Raw genomic sequence first — 27,473 nt, forward strand, 5'->3', positions numbered from 1 at the left:
AAGAAAATCTCAGTTTAGTAGGTCCATACAATGCAAGTGAATGGTGATCAGGCCTTTGAAGCTCCAAAAAGGAGATAAAGTCAGTATAAAAGTAATCCATTTGATGCCAGTGGTTTAATCCATGTCTTCTGAAGGGATTCAGTTGGTTTTGGGTGAGAACAGATCAAAATATAACTCCTTTTTCACTGTACATCTTGCCATTGCAGTCTCTGGGCACAATCATGATTTTAAGCTTGATTACACTTCCTAGTGCTTGATGCATGCACAGAGCACTAATGACGCTATAGGAAGTGTAATCGAGCTTGAAATCATGTTTGTACCCAGAGACTGCAATGGCAAGATGTACATTGAAAAAGGATTTATATATTGGTTTGTTTTGTTTGCACCCAAAACCAACTGAATCATTTTAGAAGACATGGATTAAACCACTGGAATCTGATGGATTATGTTTATGCTGACTTTATCTGTTTTAAATGTTTTGGAGCTTCTAAGGCCTGATCACCATTCACTTGCACTGCATGGACCTACAGAGCTGAGATATTCTTCTAAAAATCTTAATTTGTGTTCTGCAGAAGAAAGAAAGTCATACACATCTGGGATTGCATGAAGGTGAGTAAATGATGAGAGAATTTTCCTTTTTTGGTGAACTAACACTTTAACTCTTGGCAGTATGATTAATGAGTAACAAAGGAAATCAAAAATTGAGGTTAATTTCACTGCAAATCATCACACTGGAAATGGAAGGTCAAGCACATTGCATAGTGGGATACAGCATTTCATGTAGTGTGATCTTTTGTATACTGCATCTTGTAGCGAAGGTTGTAGGTCAACCAGGTATTCCATGCATACAGAATTTTAGTATATTGTACAATATACACATAGCCTACTGTATACTACAGAAACAGTAAGAATAGTATGGTAGTATGATATTCCTCACATAGCCAGGAATTTATAAAACATTACATGCAGATAACTGGAGAGTTCAGGAATAGCACACATCAAAGCTGTTGCATATTTCCAATTAGATATAATAGACAAATAATACACACCAAAATGCATACTCAAAGCAACAGTGGGCTATCACTGATGATTAACATGGTGATGTAAATTATGTAGGCTATAACACTGAAGTGGATACAAACTAATTTGGACTTGAAATTTCATTTTTCATTTATTTTCTTATTTTATTTAAATCATTGTATGCTTTTAAAAAGAATTACATATACACACAAGAAGCGATCGTTTTACAGAATGATTTATATTTTTACACTCAATAATTATCAATATGGTAAATTCCATCAAATAAAAATTCTGCACAAGCAAAGAATTGAACTCATGAAAGTCATGAACTGTTTTCTTATTTTAAAACATTGAACAGAAACTCATGCTTTTAACGGTCAGTACAGTATTAAAACAGTATATTTTCAATACGTTTAAAACCGTTTCCTCTGTATTAATCGTTTGAAGATAAATGTATATTTTAGTCTGGAAAGCTTGATGTCCCATCATGTCTTACTCATTTAAAGCAGTGTAAAGGTTATTACATGTCAGCAATTCATCATCCGAGAACATACTTGTACTATATTAACAGTTTAAGCCAATTACACATTTAAATTCTGATCAACAGACAACTAACAAATGGAGTTTGTGAAATGAAGACATCAGGGAAAGACAAAAATATCACACCTAATTAAAATGCATTTGCCAAAATATATGCAAACATATCTAATAATTAAGGCTATAATTGCAAACTATCCATGAACATTTTGGAAGGGTGAAAATGTTTTTAAATATGTGAACATGGTATATCAAGGCCAAAATTATTTCCATCAAAAAGTAACAATATTTTACATCTGTCCATACCTGAAAGTCAGTAAGCTTTCATTAATCAGTTGTGCAATATAAGTCAACACCTTTCATATATATATATATATATATATATATATATATATATATATATACGTATAACACTCAACAGTGCTTTCAAGAGCCCATTCATCCATTCAAGATAACCTATTTTACATTATTTTCCAAGATCTTTAAACAGAAATATTTAAGCAAGTTCATTCAAGCTATTGATTTTTAGGAATATTTAAAGGATTCTGTATCAATTTTAAGGTGCAGCCCTGAACAGAACTAGTCGAGTTAAACTCAAACAGCCATTAAACTATTATAGCATCAAGAGCAATGAAGACCTTTCATCTTAACCCCGTCAAACCACTGGCATGGACCAGAGACACTTGGATGTCAGATGACCTTTTGTATTGAGATGTATTTATGAGATATTACCCTGTACAAATGGGCCACTGCTTTCTCCCAATCTCCCATTTCCTCAAGAATGTCAACACATTCCTGGGGCTTTATGTCCCGAGTCTGAAACAGTCAAACAATCATAGAGAATGCGCAACAAAATAGTCTTAAAGGGAAAGTTCACCCAAAAAGGAAAATTCTGTTATCATTTACCCTCATGTTGTTGCATGATGAGTAAATGATGACAGAATTTTTATTTTTGGGTGAACTATCCTTTAAACAATGGACCTGAGACTTACAGTAAAGCGGTACACAGTGCAGAGTGTATATAGACAGGATATTGTCAGCATCGCTGTTGACTTCAGATGATGATCTGAGGTGTGTGATCATATGCCCCAAACTTAAACTAAAGAATACTGATCCAAGTTCAGTTAATTTACTCTGACAAACAGCATTCTGGAAAGGGGAAAGCTGATCCATGCTCAGATACGAAGATACTTTATAGATATGGGTCATATTGTTTTGTTGATTATGAATGCACTGTACTGCGGGGAATAGCTCGAGATCAGCTCTGACAGGCATCTTTCCAGTGATGGAATGAGAGATCTGCTCATTCACAGGCACAGAGGAATGGAAGAACAGTTCAGCTGCTGAATTCTCCATGCAGGAAGTGCTAAAACCACCAGACAGTATATTATGTTCATTCAGATATGTAAAATATACACCTGACCAAATAGGCAACTAGTTACTATAACACTGCAGTAAAAGTCTTGTGCCCTGGATGTTGACTATAGATTTTTTTCACTTCTGCAGGACTGAGCAGACTAGCAGTAGCCCTCAAAGTCCTCTTTCTTCACCTCTTATGAGATGAGAAAGGAAACAACTCAAAATCAAAGCTGAACGTCAAGTGGGCGACTACTGTGAAATTACAAGTGAGATAAACGGTGAGATCTGATAGAGAGAGCAGTTAAAAATAAATAATGTTGACAAATGAAATAATACAATGAACAAACAAGCATCAAAATTACCCCAAAAGAATAAAGCTATGGTACAACGAAACACTTTATATTACCCAAACGTTCTTGGTAAAGAAAGCCAAATATTGGCAGTTGATAACAAATAAAAAATGCCCATAAAGATAAAACTGATCTCTCTTAGATAAGTGTCTTTAAAGGATTCTTTGTGTATTATGAGGGCATTATTTCCCCCTTTACATCATCATTCTCCTCTTTATTGGATGAATCGTTGCTACTATTGTCATGGAGACCCAGTCTATGAAGCTCTTCCTCTGCACTGGCCAATGACGTCACTGTGACCGTGTGTTCTTCCATCTGCTTCTGTAGACTGTCCATCTCCAACCTGCAAAAAATGACAATCACAGGAATTGAAAAGTAGCTCACAAAACAAAAAACATCTGCTTTATTTATATAAAACGTGCAGAACTTTGGGATACATAAATGGGTATGGTGTGCAAATCTTACTTTAGCTGTCTCAGACAGTTGTGGAGGTTATTGAGAGGTTCTTTATTAACAGATGTTGAGGGTTTCAACAGTTCGTCTAAAAGGGAAGCAGGAACAGGGCAGTCTGGGATTTTTACTGGCGTCACTGGGGTTGTGTCCCCCTTCAGATCCAACCGCTGGTGTGGGGGTGAAAACACACAGAGAGAATATTTCTATTACATTTTAAATCTTAATGAAGTCATCATTTGGAAATGAGACTTGTGGAAAATGTATGTATACATTACATGGCTTATTAATCATGAATGAATGTGTTAAGTAACAGATAAACTACAGGAATCATTATTAGAAAATAAAACCCAACAGGGTGGTCAGGACCCCAACGTGGAGAGGAGATTATAGGTAAAGCTGAGTATTGATATACATTTCCCGATTCGATTCCGTTTCACATGCTCTTCATTAGATTCAATATTGATTCATATGGGTATTTCAGTTATAATGTCCCTTTTGCTTACATATGAAAGAAATTCTCCCAGCTAATGCTGTTAATTATAAGGGGGACCATCTAATAACTAGGAACATTAAGAACATTTTAATTTTACTAATTATATTATTATTAGTTTTTCATCATTTTGGTCACATTTTGGCTTTTTAAAAATGAACAAATCAATAATATATTTTATAAATAATTTTTTGTGACATGTTCATAGTATAATTGCATAATCTTTACTTTTTACAAGTATTTATAGTACATAGATTTGTTGAACACATGCTAAAATCAGCACTGACTCTTTAACAAACCCGGCAATTCTGTAAAGTGTGTCTGTAGATGAGCGCATGTTAATGAAATAGGACTCGAATCGCTATATCTTATCTGTGCCATGCATTATTTGAATACATTTATATATATATTTTTTTTAATCAACAACTGACTGTAGAGAACAGAAAGGGTATAAAAGAGACATTATTCAATGACAAATAGGTTGCCTGTATCTCATCTCTGGACACGCATTACACGGAACAACTTTTACACTCAACTCGCAGTGAAAGGATCTCGCTGCTGAATACTCCACCACTATACTACCAGCCAGCTGGCAAATACATACATTTTATACACATAGTGTGAAATTTGGTTGCTAATGCAAGTGATTTCCTTTCATTGTAGTAAAGGGTTGTGCTAGGACTTTGGTTGTGCGTAAATCTTGGGATTTATAAGTCGATATTGAGATCGTTCAAATGAAGATCACGATGCATCGGAAAATACATATTTTTACCCACCTCTAACTGTAAGACTGTTTCTATTTCAGCTTATTACATGGCAGCTTAACAAATAATTAATTAAATGGACATGAAACATTGATTTGAGTTGAAATTACATTATTATATGAGAAGAAAGAGACCACGGAGTCTCTAGAAACAGCTGAATTCCACATCAAGTTTGTGACAGAGTTCTGTTAGTGTATATTAGAGCCAGACCGATATGGGATTTTTGAGACCAATACCAATTTAAGAGGAAAATAAATAAATAAATCACTGATTACCGATATGGTGGCTGATATATTACATTTTTGAGCTGGAATGAAAACAGACCTTTTCTATGTGGATTTTTCACCGATATGACTATGCAAAGGTACTCAGAAGGCTGCTTTCTTAAATATTTTTATCAAAGAATATTTGACATTATTATTACACATTGTCAACAAATTCTAGAAATGAACACTGAGAAAATAAAGAATAAATACAAATACAATAAATATCTTAAAAAACATCAGTACTGTATGTTCAGTATCAGTCAGTTGCTGACCATTAAAATAAAGAATAAATTCAAATAAAATAAATAGCTAAATAAACATCAGTACTGTTTAGTATTAATCAAATGCTGACTATATTAATACTGCCAGTCAATTAGAGGCAGGTTGTAAAACAAGAAGCATTTACACCTGCTGAGTCAAGCGGTGTTACACCGTATTCTGCTATACAAGTTCAGGGGAAACTTTCAACGGTGGAAAACCAGACTTTTAAATATTACATTTTTATAAATGCAACGACTGGAATTGTTTAGTTGAAGGGGGTACCAAACTGTGAATCCTGAACAAAACAGTTTGGTGAATACATGTTTACACATTAACTTCCAATCAGCTTGACAAGCAATGAAAGTAGCTACGTGGTTAGCTAGTTAGCTATAAGCTTGTTGTCACGGAGAGTAAAAGATGGACGTTGTTTATTTACTTTCCAGCATTGCGTCTCATCTAATAGGCAACAACATAGCGTGAAATCAACACTCAACAGACACAATCCACCACCGCACCGTTGTCTGCTGATCTGCAAAAAGATGCTCTGATGTTTACCTTTCAATCTGCTACATTACTTACTGCACTGACAAACTATAGCTGGCTAACAGCAAACACACATGAGTGACATGGTTGTCAGGGACAGGGTTAACGTTATATTAGTTATACTGAAATGGGAAAATGATGGGGTCATTGTGAAATACATACTTGAAACTTAATAAACAAACTAGTTAGCAACTTAACGAGAAAACACCACTAAACTCCACACAGCTCTGTAAACAGTGGAGTCAGAGCACGCTCTGCTGGACAAACTACGTAATGACACCAATTCTAAAGCATTGTTTTTTGCATTATATGTTCTGAAAAAAAGTTTTCATATCTGCGCATTTCGGTAAACATATACGCCGATATCGATATATCGGTCGGGCACTAGTGTATATGTTGCCAAAATTACCCTCTGACTGCTCATTATCCTGCTTATTACAAGATTACTTGCCAAATAAATAAATGGACATGAAATACTGGTTCTGATATGGAGACGAAATTATTTTATTAGCTTACTAGTAAAGATTGCAGAGTGATATGAGAAGTAGAAATGATGACTTGCAATTCCCATGTGACTGGTAAAAACATCATTTTCTACTTGGTGATTATTCAGATATATCAAACTGCTGGATGGCACTACTGACCAATCAGAATAGAGTATTCCAGAAGAGAGATATTCCAAAATTAACACTTGGAAGTTAGTCGCCATTTTTTAGGTAATTTAATTAGGAACTGCAACAAAGTTTAACAAATAATTAATATTATCTATATAATTATATACAGTCAATATTCCTCATAGTAAGTCATCAAAACAAAAATAAGGAACAAAATCATGCTGGGTCTTTTGTGTCAGGTGCAGATTTTTTTATCTTTTCTTTCTCTCGAAATGTTCTCAATTCACACACTATTTTTAGGTGTGGCAAAAGTTAAAAGTTCACCCTAATTATAGGCTTGACACCAGAGGACAATAATTTAGCAAAGATGCTGGTCCTACTGAAGGCTAGATTAATGTTTGTTGTACCTTTCTGAGCCTGCTGTTTTTGAGGTCCTGTTTAAGCTGGTTGTTCTGCTGAAGAACGGTTTTCATGCTGTTCCTCAGCTCTCCTACTTTAGCCTGCAGCATGAATTTATCCTTCCTTGAGCTGTTCAGCTCCTCTTGCACCATCTCCAGGTCCAACTTTATCCTCTACACACCAAAACACAAATATCAAGGTTCAAAAGACATACAAACTGACATTCTGATGAACAAAGTAGCACTATCTGGTGGTGTATCTAACCTGTAGAGTGTCCTGCAGGGTGTCCATCTCTCTCTGATGACACTGTTCCAACATCTCCTGCTGCTGTTTCTGCGTCTCGATCTCTCGCTGCCTCTGCTCCACCTCCCACTTTAGATCCTCCACCTGCAGGGAGGTAGCAACACAATTTAACAGATACAGACTCTGAGTTTTAATTTTGGTGGTGCAATTAATTCACAGTAACAGCACAAACACACTGTACCTCTTGGTTGGTGAGGGGTTGTTTGTTGAGCTCATCGTCCAGTTGCTGCTGTAGGATCTGGAGTTGAGCGTGAGCATCAACTAACTCTTCCTGGAAACGGGAAACCTCCTCAGAATGCTTCTCATCCTTAGCACTGGTGGAGAAGACACAACAGACACCAAAACATCTCGAGGTCTGCTCATAAACAACTATTATAAATGTCGTTTTAGAGCAATATGCAAAAGTGGCTTTGTGAGATTTTTGCAATATATACATTTCTCCACGTGTCATCTCAAACCTACAGGCCATCAGTGCAACACACATGAAGAGCTGAATTTGTTTAAGATCTCTTGATCTGTGACAGTAGTTGTGATTGTGACTGTAGTATTTCAGAATTTCAGAGGCAGCTGTAATCTTAAAACCCAGAGCTTTGGTAAAAAATTACTTACGCAAGTGTCTTAGCCTCTTTCTGCAGAGCTTTGACAAGCTCCTCTTTGGCCTGCAGGTCTTTCTTTATCTCACTAAGTTCCAGCATAGCTGCTCTGTAGTGCCTGCGGTTATGGGCTGCCTCCAGCTTGGCCTCCGCCACCTGCACAAACATATAAACACAAAGGTCAGACATATGCACATGACAAAATAAACCAAATCTTTAGGGTTAAAAGGAACTACAAATGTCATGCAGTTGGTATTGTGTTCTGAAGCCAATGTGTGACCATTTCATCATGTATTAACCTGCTCGGTTAGATCTTTGACTTTCATTTTCTCCTTCTCCAGAGCAGCCTGCAGCGTCTGCACCAGTTGTCTCATCTGCTGGTCCTCCTCTTCTTTACGCTTTAACACTGCCTGAACCTGGAGTGTTTCAAAAAGTTCACAGATATGTCAAAATGATCATAATCAATATTAATCATTTCCTCAAATGATTAAATTAGCTAATTATAGACTCCTGTGATAAAGGGGTCAGGATTCTTTTAAATCACATGACATAGCGTCACACCTGCAGGTTGAGCTGGACCAGATCTGCTTCCCTCTTGGCCAGTGCAGCCTCTAAAATATTGGCATGTTCCCGCAATGCACTATGGGATTTTCCAAGACCAGACAGTTTCCCTTTCTCATGCTCTAGCTCCAGCGCAAGCTTCTTATTTGCATCCTCCAGACGACGTATTCTCTTTTTAAAATTTCGTGACTCTTGGAGCTATGAGCAAAAAAGGGGAAAACACATTAGTGTAACCACTATACAAAACTTTTTAAATAAATTCTTATGCATCTTTGTAAAAGAACATTATACAGTGGCAAGAAAAAGTATGTGAACCTTTTATAATTAGCTGGCTTTCAGCATCAATTGGTCATTAAATGTGATCTCATCTTATCAAAGTCAGAAGTATAGACAAACACAACAAATATAATCTTTCATGTCTTTATTGAACACATCCCATTAAACATTCACAGTGATGTGGAAAAAGTGAGTGAACCCTTTTAATAACTGGTTTAATAACTGGTTGATCCTCCTTTGGCAGCAATAACCTCAACCAAGCATTTCCGGTAGCTGCGGATTAGACCTGCACAATGTTCAGAAGGAATTTTGGACCATTCTTCCTTAAAGAACTGCTTCAGCTCAGCCATATTTTTAGTATGTCTGGTGTGAACGGTTCTCTTGAGGTCTGTGGTCTTTGGAGGGCGAGGCTGGGAGAGGAAGAGCGGTAAAGATTGACACCCACAGGAAATTCTCTCTAACAGCTGTTTTCTTCCTGTTATCCAGTTCCAATGATTCCTTCAAGTCTTTAGCGGTCACTCTAGGGTTCTTTTTTACCTCATTGGGCATTCTGCGGTGTGCCCTTTGACTGGAAGGTCACTTCTAGGAAGAGTAGTCACAGTACTAAATTGTCTCTATTTATAGACGATTGGTCCAACTGTGGACAGATGAATATCTAAGCTCTTCAAAATAACTTTGCAAACCTTTCCAACTTTATGCAAAGCAGCAATTCTTGATCATAGGTCTTCTGAGACCTCTCTCTTTTTTTTTTTTTGGCATGGTCCACATCAGCAGATGCTTCTTGTGAATGGCTAGCTCAAATGTATGAGTGGTTTTTATAAGCAGCTCTAATCCACACCTCCAATTTCGTTTCATTAATTGGATGCCATGTTTGCCAACTCTTAACTCTAATTAGCTTTTGCTGAAGTCATTACATTGACATACTTTTTCCAACCTACACTGTGAAAGTTTAAAATGATGTATTCAATATGTACAAGAACAACACAATAATTTGTGTGTTATTAGTTAAAACAGACTGTGTTTGTTCATTATTGTAACTTAGATGAAGATCAAACCAGATTTTAAGACAAATTTAAACATAAATGCAGGTAATTCCAACGGGTTCATCTACTTTTTCTTGCAACTGTATAACATTTGCACTGTTTGATTGCACAAGTCAATAACGATGCCTTTATTCTAATTAATTTTTGAATTTGATTGTCTATTATTTGCAATTTGCATTCATTAAAAAAAGAACAACAGAAAAAACATTGTTACAGAACTATATAGGTTGTAACTATACAGATATAATTAAACCTGGTCTTAGACTATAAGCAGTTCTCCCGTGTATGTCCTCCACCTGAATGACTAAATTTCCTCACCTCATCCTCCAGTTCCAGCACTTTCTCCTGATATTCCTCCAACTCAGTGCTGGTGAGGGTGATGACCTCCTGCAGTTCTTTCTCCAGCATGGCTTTACTTTGGCTCACTGCCTGCAGATCTGCCTGCAGGGCCTCCATCTTGGCCTGAAAAAAAAAAAAAAAAATACACTGAAACTCACTCTTCTATAAACTATAATCTCATAAATTGTTAGCGATATGGACTGTGATTAAAAGAAAATGGTTACAATAATGACAGGGGCTATGCTAGAATACATCTTTATCCATCATTGACAGACAGAGTTATAAAATTTCCATCATGGTTTATTTTGATCCGATATACTTGTCTTCATTTCATTCGTACTAGGGCTACTTTCAGGAGTGAAGCATCCATTATAATGGCATATACATGACAATGGATATTTGCTAGATTTTTTGACTACCCAAGCAAGAGTTTGATGAAACCAAGGAGTTCTAGAGTGAAAGTTCTACTGGTCAATCAACCACTGTGCTAAAAGAATGTGGTCATGAAATCAGAAACCCTCCCCTTGAAATTCCAACACAAGTGGTAAAAATAAAAACTTTATCAGGTTTAAATGGCAATGGCCCCTGACCACTTGTGATCAAATCGCATTGTAACACCAGTTAATAAACAGGGCAGAGAGTGAAATCAAAACTGATGTTCTAGGTTAAACTGGTTTTCTTGTTTCTTTTTTGCTGTCAAAATGACGGACAGCATTTTAAATTTTCAGTCAATGTTTCAAAAAAACAAAACAAAAAACAAAAGAGGAGAATTTTCAGTTAACACAAACCCTGAATTGTGATGTATGCATGTTTTCAGTATGTATGCTCTAGTCTACCTGAATGGAGTTCTAATTGTTTTTATATTGTTGAGCATCACTGAGAGTTTACCTGAAGTTCCCGGCTATTTCCCCCTTCTGAAACCTGAACTCTGAGTTTGTTGAGTTCAGCCTCAGCTGTGTCTTTGGCTGTGAGGGCTTCCTGTAGCCTGCGGCTCAGAATGCCCACTGCATTCTCATAGGCCTTATGCTTGGCCTTCACCTCTTTCTGTGCGCTGGTCAAATCTGTTCCAAAACGCTTCATTCTCACCTTCTGATCTGAGATGGCCCTTTAAGAGGAAAAAGCAGGAGCATAGTTTATGTTATTGTGAAAATTATAGTGATGCCAAATTGCCATATAGTGTTATTTCCTCAATATTCTAAATCAAATCATATAAAATAGTCTAAAATAATGAGCTTTTTTGTTGCATTAAGTTATTGATACAAGAAGGATGCATCCTAATTCCAAATGCTTCAGTCTTTAAATGAGAGATCATAAGCAACCACAAAGTTATTTGGTGAAACACACAGGCTCTATTGTCTATATGTCATATGTATCCAATGTATTCATGATGTCAGAGACTAAGCTGTGATCACTATGGAAACCCTTATGACAGGAGAGGAGGTGTGATTGGTGACTCACTTCCTGGCTTCATCTTGCATTTGTTCGATCCTCTTCCTCAGATTTTCATTCTCTTCTGTCACTGCTGCCAGCTGGTTCTGGTCAAACTGAAGAGACTACAGCATACAACATGGAGACCATCAAAAAAATCTCAAGCATGTTAAGATTTGCTATGTAAACAGCATATATAGGCAACAAAGGCTGTATCTTTGAAACAGAGAAGATCTTAGTATTGCTGCTCTGCTTGTAAACACTCAAGGTTGGTACCTGCAGTTGAGAGTCGAGTTGGTCTCTTTCTGTCTGTACGGATTGTAGATGGGCTTCCAAACCATTCATCTGCTGCTGGACTCTCTCCACTTCCTTCTGCAGACGAGCATGCTCCTGCTCGGCACTCTTCTTCTCTCCTTCCATTCTCAACAGCTCCTGCTTCAGGTCCTTTACCTCTGCCACCAGACGCTTCTTAGATGCTTTCAACTCAGATATCAGCTGGTCTTTGGAGCTGGCATCTCTCCTGTACGCTTCAACCATCACCTGAGGGAAGAGAGCAAAGACACTTCTACCAAATACCATATAAAATCTTAACTTTCATTTTACTATTATGTTGTTTGGTTGATTATTGTCGTCATGACAAAATTCTACAAAAAAACGAATTGAAAGACCTATATCCAATGTCTGGGTTAGTAAAACACCACAAGCTGGAAAGATTTAAGAATAGTTTAGAGATGGTAAGGCGGCTTTACAATGTGAATTTTATTCTAATTATTTTCTTTTAGTGAACTACACTTTGAAAGAAGTTAAATATTTGGGCCACTTACCTTTTGCTGCATGAACTGCTCTTTCAGTTTCTGTGCTTGTTTTTTAAGGGTGCCATTATCTTGTTGTAGAGATTCAATCTTGAAGAGAGAGAGAGAGGGGAAAAATACTATTTAAACCCGTTGAACCCCAATTTCCTATTAGAAAAACCTTTTGTGACCTCTCACCTGTTTTGCCTTAACCTGCACTTCCTGTCTGAGCTGGTCGAGTGTATCTGAGGCCACCAGCACTTCCATTCCCAGCCTCTCTGCTCCTTCATCAAGCTCGCTCTTATCTGCACGCGCAGCTTGCAGAGCCACTTCCAAGACAATTTTCTCCTTCTGGAGATACTGCAGCGTTTCCTCTTTAGCTGTGGCATCTGTCTGCAGCTCTTCCAGCTGGACCTGGAGCTCCTCATAACGTGCCTCCAGCTGGTTGAGGGCCTGCTCTTTGGTTTGGAGATTCTCCTGAGTAGTGGTGAGCTGCTTCATCAGCTCTAGGTGCTCACGCTGGAACGACTCCAGCTGGGCGTCTTTTTGAGAGAGAGTGAGTTTTACCTGAATGAAGAAGAAGGATGAAAAATAGAATATACACTTTATTTACCAAGCGACCAGGGTTGGAAAGCAACACCGTCAGGGAACAGCGCTGTCTTGAGTTACACAGACAGTCCCACTGGGGTGACCTGGGGTTGAGAGCCTTGCCCAAAGGCACAATAGTGGTAGCTCTTGGATCACCTTTTCCAAAGATTAGAACCTACAACCTAATGGTTACCAGCTCATATCTTTAACCACAAGGTCGCTTCATCCACAATAAATGGGGAAAACATGATTTTAGTACTGTAGGCTTCTCTTTCAATGTGTATGTGTTGGTGAGTGTTTAGGTACCTGCTCTAGCTCTCTCTCCAGTGTTGTGGTTGTGTTGGCTAGTTTGAGCAGATGCTCTCGCTCTTCTTCAAACTCCTCCAACTTGTGATGAAGGTCTTCCTCCACCATCGTCTTCGCCTCCTGGATCTGATGTATGGCTGCTTCTTGTGTCATCATGTCCGCCTGGGTCAAGAGAGAATCAGTTTTATACAATGACAGAAGAAAATGTGAGATCATAGAGAATATCCAACACAAAAATAAGGCAACAAAAAAGAGAGATTGACAAAGCGAGAGAAAGTAATAGTATCGGTTTTCCAGACCTCTATACTCTGTAACTGTACAGCAATCCGTTCCTTCTCTTTTATAGAGCGATGTTTCGACTCTGTGAGCTGGTGGGCCAGGGTAACATTCTCCATTTTCAGATTTTCTAACATGCCAATCTGGTTCATTTGACCTGCCTGAAAGTACATATACAAACAAATACACAGTACAGATGGCCATTTTACATGTGAACCTTTCTGATAAACAATGGATGGTAAATATGTACATACTATCGTAAACACATTAATTTACATATTTACACTCCATCACACTCTCTTCCAGAACTACGCACTGGGGTTTTATGACAACTGTGCAAGGGTTACAGTTTTTTCCACCTCCTAAACCTGGGGTTTTTAGACTAGGTGATGTTAGGGGGTCCATGGAAAATTTCAGAGGGGGAAAAAATAAGTGTACAAAATATAAAGTGCATAATGCAACAGTAAACATTCACAAAATTTGACCTTATTACAGTTTCATTTTGCTTCCTATGGACTACAAATAGTGGGTAGAAACAAGACGTGTGGTCGAAACATATTTTCCAGATTTTTATCATTTTGGCTTTAGTACAATGACAATATAAATTCCAATTATTTAATTTTGCAAACAAAATATTATCTTAATTATATCAAACATACTATTTTTCTCACACAGTATAAATGGGTATTTATACATATATGAAAATATGCAGTATCTCTGCTTTCTTATTTTTTTGGAAGTGGGTCACTAGCAAGGGGATCATCATATTCAGGGGTCCTTGGTATCAAAAAATGTAAAACCCCCGTCCTCGCTACCACCCCTGGGGTTCGCAAGTTCGAAACCCAGGGCGTGCTGACTCCAGCCAGGTCTCCTAAACAACCAAATTGGCCCGGTTGCTAGGGAGGGTAGAGTCACATGGGGTAACCTCCTCGTGATCGCTATAATGTGGTTCGTTCTCGGTGGGGCGCGTGGTGAGTTGAGCATGGTTGCCGCGGTGGGTGGCATGAAGCCTCCACATGCGCTATGTCTCCGTGGCAACGTGCTCAACAAGCCACGTGATAAGATGCGCGGGTTGATGATCTCAGATGCGGAGGCAACTGGGATTCGTCCTCCGCCACCCGGACTGAGGCGAATCAGTACGCCACCACGAGGACTTAAAAGCACATTGGGAATTGGGCATTCCAAATAAAAAAAATAAATAAATAAATTTTTTTTAAAAAAAAACCCATCCTCAACAATATAATTTTCCTGAACTCACAATTGGACTCTTGTTGGGTCATCGTACCTGCATGTTGGCCATCTCTCCCTGCAGTCGTACGCGTGCCTCCTGTGCCAGAGTCAGCTGCTGCTGGTACCAGATGCGGAGCTGCTGCAGTGAGTCCACCTCTGCCTGTGAGGTCTTCAGTCTGCTCTGCAGAGCGTTCCTCTCAGTCTGGACCCGGTGAAGCTGCGTCTGAAGGCCTCCCATCTGCTGCCGGAGCTCAGAAACTGGGTGAAGAAACGGAGAAACAGAACTAAATACAAATATGTGCATATGGAAAAATGAAAGTGAGCATTCGGAGGAGAACACCTGGATCAAACATCTGCTGGTCTGGAAGAGGTACAGTATCTTCATACCACTATGATGACAGTAATGGAAATAGCTCTTCATTATCTAAAATGTACTAAAATCTAAAGTAACATTACTAGGCCGTACCAATTACATTGACATTTCTGAGTATTCCAAACGTTCAGCCTTGACGTCTTCGCCTACCACTTCTTTCTCACCTGCGCTGTCCTTGGTGTTCAGGCTCTGCTGCATCTCTTCCACTTTACCCATAAGCCTCTGGTACTGCTGCTCAGCCAGCTGCAGGTCATTGCCCAGCGAGGCCAGGCTAGCATTCTTTCCCTCCAGACTGGCCTGAAGGTCCACCATGGCCTTCTCCAGCACTGAGCAGTTGGAGCGAAGCGTGGTGACCTCAGAGGTGAGGGAACTCTGCCTCTCCTGGCTGGCATGGGTCTGCTCCACCTGAGCCTGCAGCTGGGCAATAACTGTGGCCAGTTGTGCCTGGAGCTCTGTTTTTTCTTTTAGAGCCTGGTAAAACAAGGTAGTTTACAAGGTAGTTTGTCTATCGTATGTTATGGCTGAATGAACAAATCTTTTCAGCATCTTCCTCAATTAATTAGTAGTATTTCTACTTGTCTATACAAAATGGCAAACAGATTTTGTTATTTCTATGTTAAGCTTTCTTAAATTGACTAATTGTAGACAAACATTATGTAAGGGCTGTTGAACAGTCAGCCAGTAATTTTTGCAAAATAAAAAGGGTGACTGTGAAGCAAAGCAGAGGGGTCTTGCATCACCCTAAGGGGGGGTTTGTTTTGCGGTAATGATGGCCAACTGTACATTTTACTGCTGATTACAGGGCTACCTACATTAATAAATACACATATAATATTGCTTTTAAAATAACTTAATTGTTTGAAAGAGTCAGTCATGAAAGACAAGAAATTACCACTCTACAGAGACACTAGGAACTATTTAGAAAAGCTCTCCGGGACAATTTGAATGTTTAGCCGTGTAATAACATCTGATATCAGAAACACATTTAAATGTATATTTAGGTTGGTGGCAGAAGCATCCAAAGTGACATAAGGAAATTAATATGTTTTGTTGGTGATGCTTATCAGCAGGTAGTACTTATCTCACCTGACTGGCCTCGGAGGAGAGGGACTCCAGTTGTCCTTCTAACCTCATTTTCTCTTTCAGCACCTGGAGCATCTCATCATGTGTACCCATCACAGAGCTTCCATACGACACACTGCCGACACACACACAAACAAAATTAAATAGTCAATACTCGGGCTGGTTTTCATGATAGATAATGAGGTTCCCTTAAAGGCCTTCAAATGTAAGTAGCAGTCATTTATTTAGGTAATGAATGGCTACTCATCTTGAGGGATGGCTTCTCTGTTTAGTCCATACCTGCTGGAAAAGCTGTCTCGGCGACTACGTGGCTCTATGCTTCCCTCTGTTTCCTGTTCCAGCTCCTCCATGTGCTGCTCATCAGTGGCCGCCTGCAGAACTTCCTGTAGTGATGGAAAGTGGCTAATAGCTTCTGGAGCAATCTCCCTCCCTTCAACAGTATATGGAGCTTTTGGCCTGTTCACTATTGCAGTTAACATATTATAAGTCCCTGTAGTAGACACACTACTATAGGAGGAGCTATCACTGTCATTACCATCTGCCCTAAAACCTGATTCGCTACCATCCACCTCAGAGATGTTGTCTCTGATTGGCTGAGATGATTCCAAATGTGTGTTGGTCTCAGAGCTGATGCTGGTTTCGGAAACTGTGGAGACAGAGCTGATAGTGGAATGCAATGAGCTAAACGATGAGTCAGCAGATGCTGAAACTACACCACCAGACATCTCTGAGCTTTTAATGTCAGAATCAGGGGACTTGTAGTCGGCCAGAGAGTGTATTTTGCTCAAACGGGATGATTTAGATTTCTTCTCCTTGGTGGAAGGGATTCCGAGGCTTCCCAGTTTGGGACCACGAGGAACGCTGGTGCGCAGGAAGGAGTATTCCTTCGTCATGGCGACAGTATTGGCTCGTGGGAGAGCCTCGGGATGGAGCATCAGCTCTGGGTCCAAAGTACTGAATGGACGGCTCTTAGGAGTGGAGCGATGGGTCTGAGAGAGGCAAAGAGACATAGATTAACAACAAACTACAGTGGCATAAAAAGTATCTTGGAAGAAAAGAGTCATCTTGGCTCAATGGCCACTTCTAGGGAGAGTAGCAACAGTACTTAATCGTCTCCATTCATAGAAAATTTTTCTAACTGTGGACAGATGAATATCTAAGCTCTTTGAGATAACTTTGTAATGCTTTCAAGCTTTATGCAAAGCAACAATTCTTGATCATGGGTCTCCTGAGATCTGTTTTTTTTAGGCATGGTCCACATCAGCAGATGCTTCTTGTAAATAGAAAACTCAAAATGTTTGAGTGCTTTTATAAGTCAAAGTAGCTCTAATCCATACCTCCAATTTCATTTCATTAATCGGATGCCAGGTTTGCCAACTCCTGACTCTAATTAGCTTTGTTGACGTCATTAGCCTAGGGGTTCACATACTTTTTACAGCCTACACTGTGAATATTTTAATTATGTATTCAATATGTACAAGAACAATACAATAATTTCTGTTACTAGTTAAAACAGATTGTGTTTGTTCATTATTGTAACAGATGAAGATCAAAAAAGATTTTAAGACAAATCTATACATAAATGAATGTAATTCCAAAGGGTTCACATACTTTTTCTTGTATGTATCTGAAACAGTGGCCAACTCTGGACAAATACTGCACTGTTTAGTTTTCGGCAAGTCTATATCTTACATATCGGTCAAATTCAAATTAATTTAAAGAAACTGCCATTGAAAACTCTGTTTTAAAGGAATAGTTCACCCAAAAATTAGAACTCTGTCAGGGTTTTACTCACCTTCATGTCGTTAGTTCAAACCCTGTATACTCGTATTTTTTCCGTGGAACACAAAAGAAGAATTTTTGAAGATTCTTTACACAGCTCTTATGATGCCATATGACAGGTCCTAGTGACCATGTCTTTTCAAGCTTCAAAGAAAAAAACAGCCACATTTATTTTGATAGCTCCAAAAGACGGAAAGATTATCAGTGAACAACAACTTAAAATTTAGTCTATTCCTCACACAAAGCTACTGTATGGCTTCAGAACAATTGGAATATAAATGCAATGCATCACATGGACCATTCTGATAGTGATTTTATTAGTTTTTTTTCCTTGTAGCTTGATAGATGTGGTCATTGTTTGGAAAAAAGCGGTGTAAAGATTCTTAAATTCTCCTTTTGTATTCCAAAGGGGGAAAAAACAGCATACAGTTTTGGAATGACATGAGGGTGAGTAAATTATGACAGAATTTTAATTTTTGGATGAACTATTCCTATAAATGCACATTCATTAAATAGAAAGTCATTTACACACATTCGGTGACTCACTCTCTCTTTGTGCCTCTGTACTCTGTATTGTTTGAGCTGTTCCTCCAAACGCCGACGAGCCTCTTGACGAATTTTCTCTTCGTTTTCCATCTCCACAGATGGCTCTTTCGAAGCTACAAGAGAAACACCATCAATAAACACAGAAACAAACTCTTGCAGCAACAAAACAGACAGGTGAAAAGTTCAGAAATTGTCAACCAAGCTGTATTGGAATAAAAGCAACAGGCCATTGATTTTAAGAATATAAAAGCTCATTAATCCTGAAACATGCTTGTTTGATAATTTGGTTAATAGGATACTTCTCTTACAAATAAAAATTCTGTCTATTCTCACACTTATGTTGTTTCAAACCCATATGACTTTCTTTCTTCCATGGAACACAAAGGATGACATTAGGCAGTACGTTTGTCTCAGTCACCATTCCCTTTCATAGCATCTTTCTTCCATGCAATGAAAGTGAATGGTGACTAAGGTTTCTGTCATTCTACCTAAAATCACCTTTTGAGTTCCAAGGAAGAAAGAACATCATACATGGTTGGAACAATATAAAGGTGGAGTAAATGATGACATAATTTTTGGATGAACTATCCCATTAAGTGTAAACTTTATGACTTCTGCATCCTTAGTCAGAAAGAGTCAAGAGTCATTTGGTTTCTGTCTCAGTTAGTTCTTTTTAGTTTAGCCACATGCCATATTCAAGCCATATTGCCTTGAATACCACCAACACAACATGCATTCAGAAATCTTATCTCATTCCCAGACAGAATTGACTTTTCCTGAATCACCAAGACTGCACTTCTTCCCAGCACCAAAACCCCAAGATTGTTTGCAAATTGCTCACCACATGAAGATTAGAATTGCAATGAATGTCAGCCATCAAAAAACCCACAACAAAAGACTAATTAGCCAGGGACATTATGCGATGGAGGAAGACTGTAATACTATAATCTTTCTGCAAACTGAAACAGGGGAACAGGCAAAAACAGGGAAGGCTAAACCAAAAAGGAAGGGTTAGCCTATTATCAACCACAAAAGCCAATCTCTTTAGCAAACTGGGGGGTTAAAACACAAAAGGGAGGGACGGGTGATTAAGGGGCGTGGTTTATCCAGTATCGTATGCTTACACAATTCAGTCTCCTGCATTGGAATACTTAGTCTGAGCGATTGCAATGCGTCACCCTTGTGAAAAGAGCCCTCTGCAAGAGCTGCCTCAGACTTCTCTAGGTTGTCAGGGAAAGAGGCCACACCTGGATCCAGCTCAGCGCTCAAGGAGGATTCGGTGAGGCGGCTGCCCGGGAAAGGAGTTGCCAGAGGTGGGGTGCTGTCTCCACCAGCTTCCTGACACTCCACCATGGCCTCTCCGTTTGGCAACAGCTCTGCTTTGACATGGCCTACCACAAAAAGAAGGGCAACAGCAAGGAGCTTTCCATTTAAAGTTGCACATCATTTTTTATGTTTAGCTGACTGATACGAAAATGGTTTTGGATTTTTTGAGTGGATGCAAAATCACATAAAAGTTTTCGTTAACTTATGCCATTGTAAAAACACCCTATTCACAAATGCACAAAGTTATTTAGCAACTCGCAACCAAAGTGTGACAAAAGGAGGTAGTACTCGGCTGATCACGTGATCACAAAATGGTGACCACCCTTCTGTTGATATATACCCTTATGTTTAATTTTTTTTTCTTATGTGAATTATCGCTTTATTGTACACACACACACACACACACACACACACACACACACACATATACATATATATATATATATATATATATATATATATATATATATATATATATATATATACACACTATATTGCCAAAAGTATTCGCTCATCTGCCTTTAGACGCATATGAACTTAAGTGACATCCCATTCTTAATCCATAGGGTTTAATATGACGTCGGTCCACCCTTTGCAGCTATAACAGCTTCAACTCTTCTGGGAAGGCTTTCCACAAGGTTTAGGAGTGTGTTTATGGGAATTTTTGACCATTCTTCCAGAAGCGCATTTGTGAGGTCAGACACTGATGTTGGACGAGAAGGCCTGGCTCGCAGTCTTCGCTCTAATTCATCCCAAAGGTTCTCTATCGGGTTGAGGTCAGGACTCTGTGCAGGCCAGTCAAGTTCTTCCACACCAAACTCGCTCATCCATGTCTTTATGGACCTTGCTTTGTGCACTGGTGCGCAGTCATGTTGGAACAGGAAGGGGCCATCCCCAAACTGTTCCCACAAAGTTGGGAGCATGGAATTGTCCAAAATCTCCTGGTATGCTGAAGCATTCAGAGTTCCTTTCACTGGAACTACGGGGCCAAGCCCAGCTCCTGAAAAACAACCCCACACCATAATCCCCCCTCCACCAAACTTCACAGTTGGCACAATGCAGTCAGACAAGTACCGTTCTCCTGGCAACCGCCAAACCCAGACTCGTCCATCAGATTGCCAGATGGAGAAGCATGATTCGTCACTCCAGAGAACGCGTCTCCACTGCTCTAGAGTCCAGTGGCGGCGTGCTTTACACCACTGCATCCGACACTTTGCATTGCACTTGGTGACGTATGGCTTGGATGCAGCTGCTCGGCCATGGAAACCCATTCCATGAAGCTCTCTACACACTGTTCTTGAGCTAATCTGAAGGCCACATGAACTTTGGAGGTCTGTAGCGATTGACTCTGCAGAAAGTTGGCGACCTCTGCGCACTATGCGCCTCAGCATCCGCTGACCCTGCTCTGTCATTTTACGTGGCCTACCACTTCGTGGCTGAGTTGCTGTCATTCCCAATCGCTTCCACTTTGTTATAATACCACTGACAGTTGACTGTGGAATATTTAGTAGTGAGGAAATTTCACGACTGGACTTGTTGCACAGGTGGCATCCTATCACAGTACCACGCTGGAATTCACTGAGCTCCTGAGAGCGGCCCATTCCTTCACAAATGTTTGTAGAAGCAGTCTGCATGCCTAGGTGCTTCATTTTGTACACCTGTGGCCATGGAAGTGATTGGAACACCTGAATTCAATTATTTGGATGGGTGAGCGAATACTTTTGGCAATATAGTGTATATGTATATATGTATATACTGTATATACAGTTGAAGTCAGAAGTTTACATACACTTAAGTTGACGTCATTAAACTCTTTTTTTTTTAACCACTCCACAGATTTGATATGAGCAAACTATAGTTTTGGTCATTTAGGACATCTGCTTTGTGCATGACCTCAGTAATTTATCCAAAAATTGTTTACAGACAGACTGTTTCACTTTTAATTAACTATATCACAATTCCAGTGGGTCAGAGGTTTACATACACCAAGTTAACTGTGTCTTTAAGCAGGAAAATTCCAGAAAATGATGTCAAGCCTTTAGGCAATTATCCAATTAGCTTCTGATAGGCTAATTGGAGTCAATTGGAGGTGTACCTGTGGATGTATTTTAAGGCATACCTTCAAACTCAGTGCCTTTTTGCTTGACACCATGGGAAATTCAAAAGAATCAGCCAAGACCTCAGAAAAAAAATTGTGGACCCCCACAAGTCTGGTTCATCCTTGGGAGCAATTTCCAAATGCCTGAAGGTACCCCGTTCGTCTTTACAAACAATAGTATGCAAGTATAAACAATAGGACCACGCAGCCATCATACCGCTCAGGAAGGAGACACATTCTGTCTCCTAGAGATGAACATAGTTTGTGCAAATCAATCCCAGAACAACAGCAAAGGTCCTTGTGAAGAAGCTGGAGGAAACAGGTAGACAAGTATCTATATCCACAGTAAAACGATTCCGATATCGACATAAACTGAAAGGCTGCTTAGCAAGTAAGAAGCCACTGCTCCAAAACCACCATAAAAAAGCCACACTATAGTTTGCAAGTGCACAAGGGGACAAAGATTGTACTTTCTGGAGAAATGTCCTCTGGTCTGATGAAACAAAAATCAAACTGTTTGGCCATAATGACCATCGTTATGTTTGGAGGAAAAAGGGTGAGGCTTGCAAGCTGAAGAACACCATCCCAACTGTGAAGCATGGGGGGTGGCAGCATCATGTTGTGGGGGTGCTTTGCTGCAGGAGGGACTGGTGCACTTCACAAAATAGATGGCATCACGAGGAAGGAAAATTATGTGGATATATTGAAGCAACATCTCAAAACATCAGCTGGGGTGGGCCTGGGTAGCTCAGCGAGTACTGACTACCACCCCTAGAGTCACAAGTTCGAATCCAGGGCGTGCTGAGTGACTCCAGCCAAGTCTCCTAAGCAACCAAATTGGCCCGACTGCTAGGGAGGGTAGAGTCGCATGGGGTAACCTCATCGTGGTCACAATTAGGGGTTCTCGCTCTCAGTGGGGCGTGTGGCAAGTTGTGCGTGGATCGCGGAGAGTAGCATGAGCCTCCACGTGCTGTGAGTCTCCGCGGTGTCATGCACAGCGGGCCACATGATAAAATGCGAGGATTGACGGTCTCAGAAGCGGAGGCAACTGAGACTTGCCCTCCACCACCCGGATTGAGGTGAGTAACCATGCCACCACGAGGACCTACTAAGTAGTGGAAATTGGGCATTCCAAATTGGGAGAAAAGGGGATAAAAAAAAAATTTACATTTAAAAAAAGACATCAGCCAGGAAGTTAAAGCTCGGTCGCAAATGGGTCTCCAAAATAGACAACGACCCCAAGCATACCTCCAAAGTTGAGGCAAAATGGCTTAAGTACAACAAAGGTATTGGAGTGGCCATCACAAATCCTGACCTCAATCTGATAGAAAATTTGTGGGCAGAACTGAAAAAGCGTGTGCAAGCAAGGAGGCCTACAAACATGACTCAGTTACACCAGTTCTGTCTGGAGGAATGGGCCAAAATTCCAGCAACTTATTGTGAGAAGCTTGTGGAAGGCTACCCAAAATGTTTTGACCCAAGTTAAACAATTTAAAGGCAATGCTACAAAATACTAACACCGTGTATGTAATCTTCTGACCCACTGGGAATGTGATGAAAGAAATAAAACAAAGTTAAAATAAAGTAGTGATCCTAACTGACCTAAGAAAGGGAATGTTTTCTATGATTAAATGTCAGGAATTGTGAAAAACTTGAGTTTAAATTTACTTGGCTAAGGTGTATGTAAACTTCTGACTTCAACTGTGTGTGTGTGTGTGTTTTTTTTTTTTTTTTTTAAGTAGGACTACTATTAATATCTTTAAAAGTAAAACTTTCTTAGTGGAAAAATTACTTTAAGTGCACATTTGAAGTACAAATTAGTATGATCACATCCAATATAACATGACAAAGAAAGTCATTCATCACACTTTGTGATTGGTGTTTTTGTTCACAACCTGTTAACGTGATCAACAACCAGTGTAGCTTGAAAGTTCTCCTCTGAGCAAGTCTTGCAAGACAAGTCAAACAGCCTAATCAAGCTAAAGTGGCAGATCAGAAATTGATAATGAAAGCAGGGAAAGTTTGAAGATACAGAGAAAGAAATATTTCTTTATAAGGAAATAAATGGCATTTACTAAAAAATAAAAATAAAATATGGGGTAAATACTGTGCATAACATCCATTCAAAACCACATTTTATCATTTAAAAACTATGCAGTCAAGCCCAAAACTTCACACAATTCTCTGCAGAACACTTACCATTAGGGATTTTCTCTGTTATGAGTGATTTGTCCAGCTCAGCAGGCTTCAGTGATTCTACAGTATTGCTGTTTGGATCATTGCTTTGATATGAGTTTTGCTGGTGAGAGTTGGCCTTGGTTGAGGCAGCTTCTATATCTCCATTTTCCATATCTCTTTAAATACAGATGCTGCTCTAGCATCCATGTACATTAGCTGACTCTTAGTGCAATCTGCTTTTACTTCATGCTCGGCAAACTTTGGTTAAAACAGTAGGCTGGCCTGGACGATGGTGCAAAGAATTCTTCTGTCCTCTGTGATCCTGTAAAATGGGAGCATTAGTTTAATTCAGCCACACTCTGAGGAGATTGCAAATTGTATTGCTTAATCAACACAGCAGTGGATAAAATATTTAATCAGTAATTTACTATTATTTAGTCGGGCCTGGGTAGCTCAGCAAGTAATGATGCTGAGTACCACACATGGAGTCACAAGTTCGAATCCAGGGCGTGCTGAGTGACTCCAGTCAGGCTTCCTAAGCAACCAATTGTCCCAGTTGCTAGGGTGGGTAGAGTCACGTTGGGTTAACCTCCTTGTGGTCACTATAATGTGGTTCGCTCTCAGTGGGGTGCGTGGCGAGTTGTGTGTGGATGCCGCGGAGAATAGCGTGAAGCCTCCACACACGCTAGGTCTCCATGGTAACAAGCTCAACAAGCCACGTGATAAGATGCGCGGATTGACTTTCTCAGATGCGGCGGCATCTAAGATTCGTCCTCCGCCACCCGGATTGAGGCGAGCCACTACGCCACCACGAGGACCTAGGGCACATTGGGAATGCCAAATTGGGGAGAAAAGGGGAGGAAAAAAAAAATCTACTATTATTTAGTCACTAAGCTGAGGCTTCAATCCAACACATCTTACAAGGACACTCCCCCAGGAGCAACCAAATGTTAAAGGGATAGTTCACCCAAAAATGAAAATTCTCTCATCATTTACTCACCTCATGCCATCCCAGATGTGTGACTTTCTTTCTATTTCAGAACACAAATGACTTTTAGAAGAATATATCAGCTCTGTAGGTCCATACAATGCAAGTGAATGGGGTCCAAAACTTTGAAGCTCCAAAAAGCACATAAAGGCAGTATAAAAGCAACCCATAAGACCACAGTGGTTTAATCTATATCTTCTGAAGCTATCCAATTAGTTTTGTTTGAGAACATACCAAACTGTAACTCGATTTTCACTATAAATATTGACATCAGCAGACTCCTTGGCAATCATGATTTCAAGCTCAATTACACTTCCTATAGCGCCATCTAGCACTCCACATATGCGCCAAGCACTAGTTAGTGTAATCGAGCTTGAAATCATGATCTACAATGGCAAGATGTACAGTAAAAAAGACGGATTAAACCACTGGAGTCTTATGGATTACTTTTATGCTGCATTTATGTGCTTTTTGAAGCATGCATTGTATGGACCTACAGAGCTGAGATATTCTTCTAAAAATCATTTGAGTTCTGCAGAAGAAAGAAAGTCATACACATCTGGGATGGAGTGAGGGTGAGTAAATGATTAGAGGATTTTTATTTTTGGGTGAACTATCCCTTTAAGTGTCTTGATCCAAGGCAAAATGGTGATGTACAAATTCATTTTGTCATTGTTAGAGGATGTTGCACTAGCCGTTTCATTCATGCTTAATGTTTATATACAGACTGAGTCTGTGTTTGTACTGTCTGTAAAATTGTGCTGTCGTGTTCTTTTAAATAGTGCGTTTCTAAATACCGAATGTTACAACCAAGGTTTTGTGAAAACTGCAATTCCAGGAAAAAAATGACAATACTGACTTTGATAGTTGATGAAGCACACAATATAGTATTTGAACCAACAAGCCCTGATCTTTAACCACTAAGCCACACACAATTCAAGACAGTTTACATAAACTGGCAGCTGTTGCATTTCAAAAAGATTAAAAGGCTTAATTATAACAACTTTTTAACATAATAATTTGTTTAAACAGCTGTGGTTCAAATGGCATGTGCTAAGTTTAAGTGTCATGACAGACTCGTGACTGACAGGACGGGAGATTTGATTTCGCGATTTTGTTCACATTACATAATATGAAACATCAGAGTGCTGGAGTAATACGATTTCTGTGTCACACAAGGCTGCATAATTAGACTACCCAGCAGCACATTAGTCTAACTATAGACCAATGTGATTTAGTTTTTTTTTTAATTATTATTATTTTAAAACACCTGTCAGACCTCTTGACATGAAAATAAAGCTGACATTACTTTAAAATCAACCCCAAATACTGTCGCATGCCCTCTACACCTAATAGGAGTTATAATGATAGCACACGTAAACAGATCAGACTGTCAACAGCATGAAAAACTAGTTTGATTAACTGTCACTTTAAGATAATGAGATAATGTTGCTGCTCTGTGTAATGAATTAGGCTTAAAGCGCAAACACAAACAAGACAATCTTTCAAAACAATCAACAAAGTGAAAACATACTTTAACCCTCCAGATAAAAAGTGAAATGTCAGTTTATTTTTTATAAATCTCTGATCTCATTAGCATCAGTGTGTTAGCTGCTTAGCCTCATCGCACGAGATCTAGAAACCTCAAGCAACCGATGCGTGACATTGACACGCGACCACGCTACTGCAGACTAATCCATCAGGGCCAATACACTGGGAATAATTAGTGTGACAATTAGCAGAGACTGTAAAAAGTAGTTATACACCAACCTTTCAGACGTTCCCTCCCTGAACTACGTGGCTGTTTAGGTTCCGTCTTTTAAAAAGATCCGACTCACAACCCGTTCCTGAACAATAAAGGTTCCTCATTGAGTTGCTGCGTAGTTCAAATAATCATTGAAAAATTCAAGCATAATCATCTGTAGAGTGATATAATTCCCCATAAGACTATTCCATATTTGACTTACAACCACCTTATATAACAATAATCGGTTTATGGAAACATTGTATTTTTATTACTAGATATCAAAGTAGTTCACACAAATAAATATCTTGCTAAACAAGTTAGTGGATTTATTGCTCTTAAAATTCATACACAATATGTTGTATTTTCCTTTTTAGAAACATTTGTATTCTTTTCAGTTATTAGAAAAATACAGTAGCACTTAATGTAATTTTGTTAACTGCAGTGCAAGGCTGGCATTTTAGTGTCAAATTAAACGGTTTTCTCATTCATGACAATTCTAGTCTACTTTGCAATTTATTGTTGGACACTATGCAACTAAAATGTTAAAAATACAGAGATCTGA

At 39.2% G+C, this 27,473-nt stretch overlaps 1 protein-coding gene across 5 annotated transcripts; it reads right to left on the reverse strand.

The window, feature by feature from the left end:
- Positions 1 to 1,153: 1,153 nt before the first annotated feature.
- LOC127418369 (golgin subfamily A member 3-like) lies at positions 1,154 to 27,008 on the reverse strand. Of its 5 annotated transcripts, none has more exons than XM_051659011.1 (25): positions 26,935 to 26,980; positions 24,605 to 24,994; positions 24,198 to 24,498; positions 19,822 to 19,965; positions 18,575 to 18,687; positions 16,526 to 17,235; positions 16,250 to 16,361; positions 15,328 to 15,634; positions 14,846 to 15,048; positions 13,584 to 13,721; positions 13,285 to 13,446; positions 12,589 to 12,957; positions 12,424 to 12,501; positions 11,876 to 12,139; positions 11,630 to 11,724; positions 11,060 to 11,276; positions 10,151 to 10,294; positions 8,514 to 8,711; positions 8,252 to 8,368; positions 7,969 to 8,108; positions 7,541 to 7,673; positions 7,321 to 7,443; positions 7,065 to 7,229; positions 3,732 to 3,886; positions 1,154 to 3,609 (listed from the first exon to the last, which is right to left on the reverse strand). In XM_051659011.1, exons 3-25 carry the CDS (start codon positions 24,346 to 24,348, stop codon positions 3,438 to 3,440), a joined length of 4,410 nt encoding a protein of 1,469 aa, XP_051514971.1. In that variant the 5' UTR covers positions 24,349 to 24,498; positions 24,605 to 24,994; positions 26,935 to 26,980; the 3' UTR covers positions 1,154 to 3,437. The 5 variants fall into 5 exon arrangements, with proteins under 5 accessions (XP_051514971.1, XP_051514961.1, XP_051514944.1 ...); XM_051659001.1 differs by having other exon boundaries at positions 19,753 to 19,965; XM_051658984.1 differs by having other exon boundaries at positions 19,699 to 19,965.
- Between the last annotated feature and the right edge of the window lie 465 nt (positions 27,009 to 27,473).

Source organism: Myxocyprinus asiaticus, chromosome 3 (genome assembly GCF_019703515.2).
Source record: "Myxocyprinus asiaticus isolate MX2 ecotype Aquarium Trade chromosome 3, UBuf_Myxa_2, whole genome shotgun sequence".
In the NCBI taxonomy this organism is placed as follows: Eukaryota; Metazoa; Chordata; class Actinopteri; order Cypriniformes; family Catostomidae; genus Myxocyprinus; species Myxocyprinus asiaticus.

Coding starts and splice junctions, on each gene's coding strand:
- LOC127418369 (XM_051658994.1), bottom strand. CDS start 24,348: ATGGAAAATGGAGATATAGAAGCTGCCTCAACCAAGGCCAACTCTCAC. Junction 8,369..8,513: donor TGGTCCAGCTCAACCTGCAG/GTGTGACGCTAT, acceptor GAAACACTCCAG/GTTCAGGCAGTGTTAAAGCG. Junction 3,610..3,731: donor AACTGTCTGAGACAGCTAAA/GTAAGATTTGCA, acceptor CATTTTTTGCAG/GTTGGAGATGGACAGTCTAC.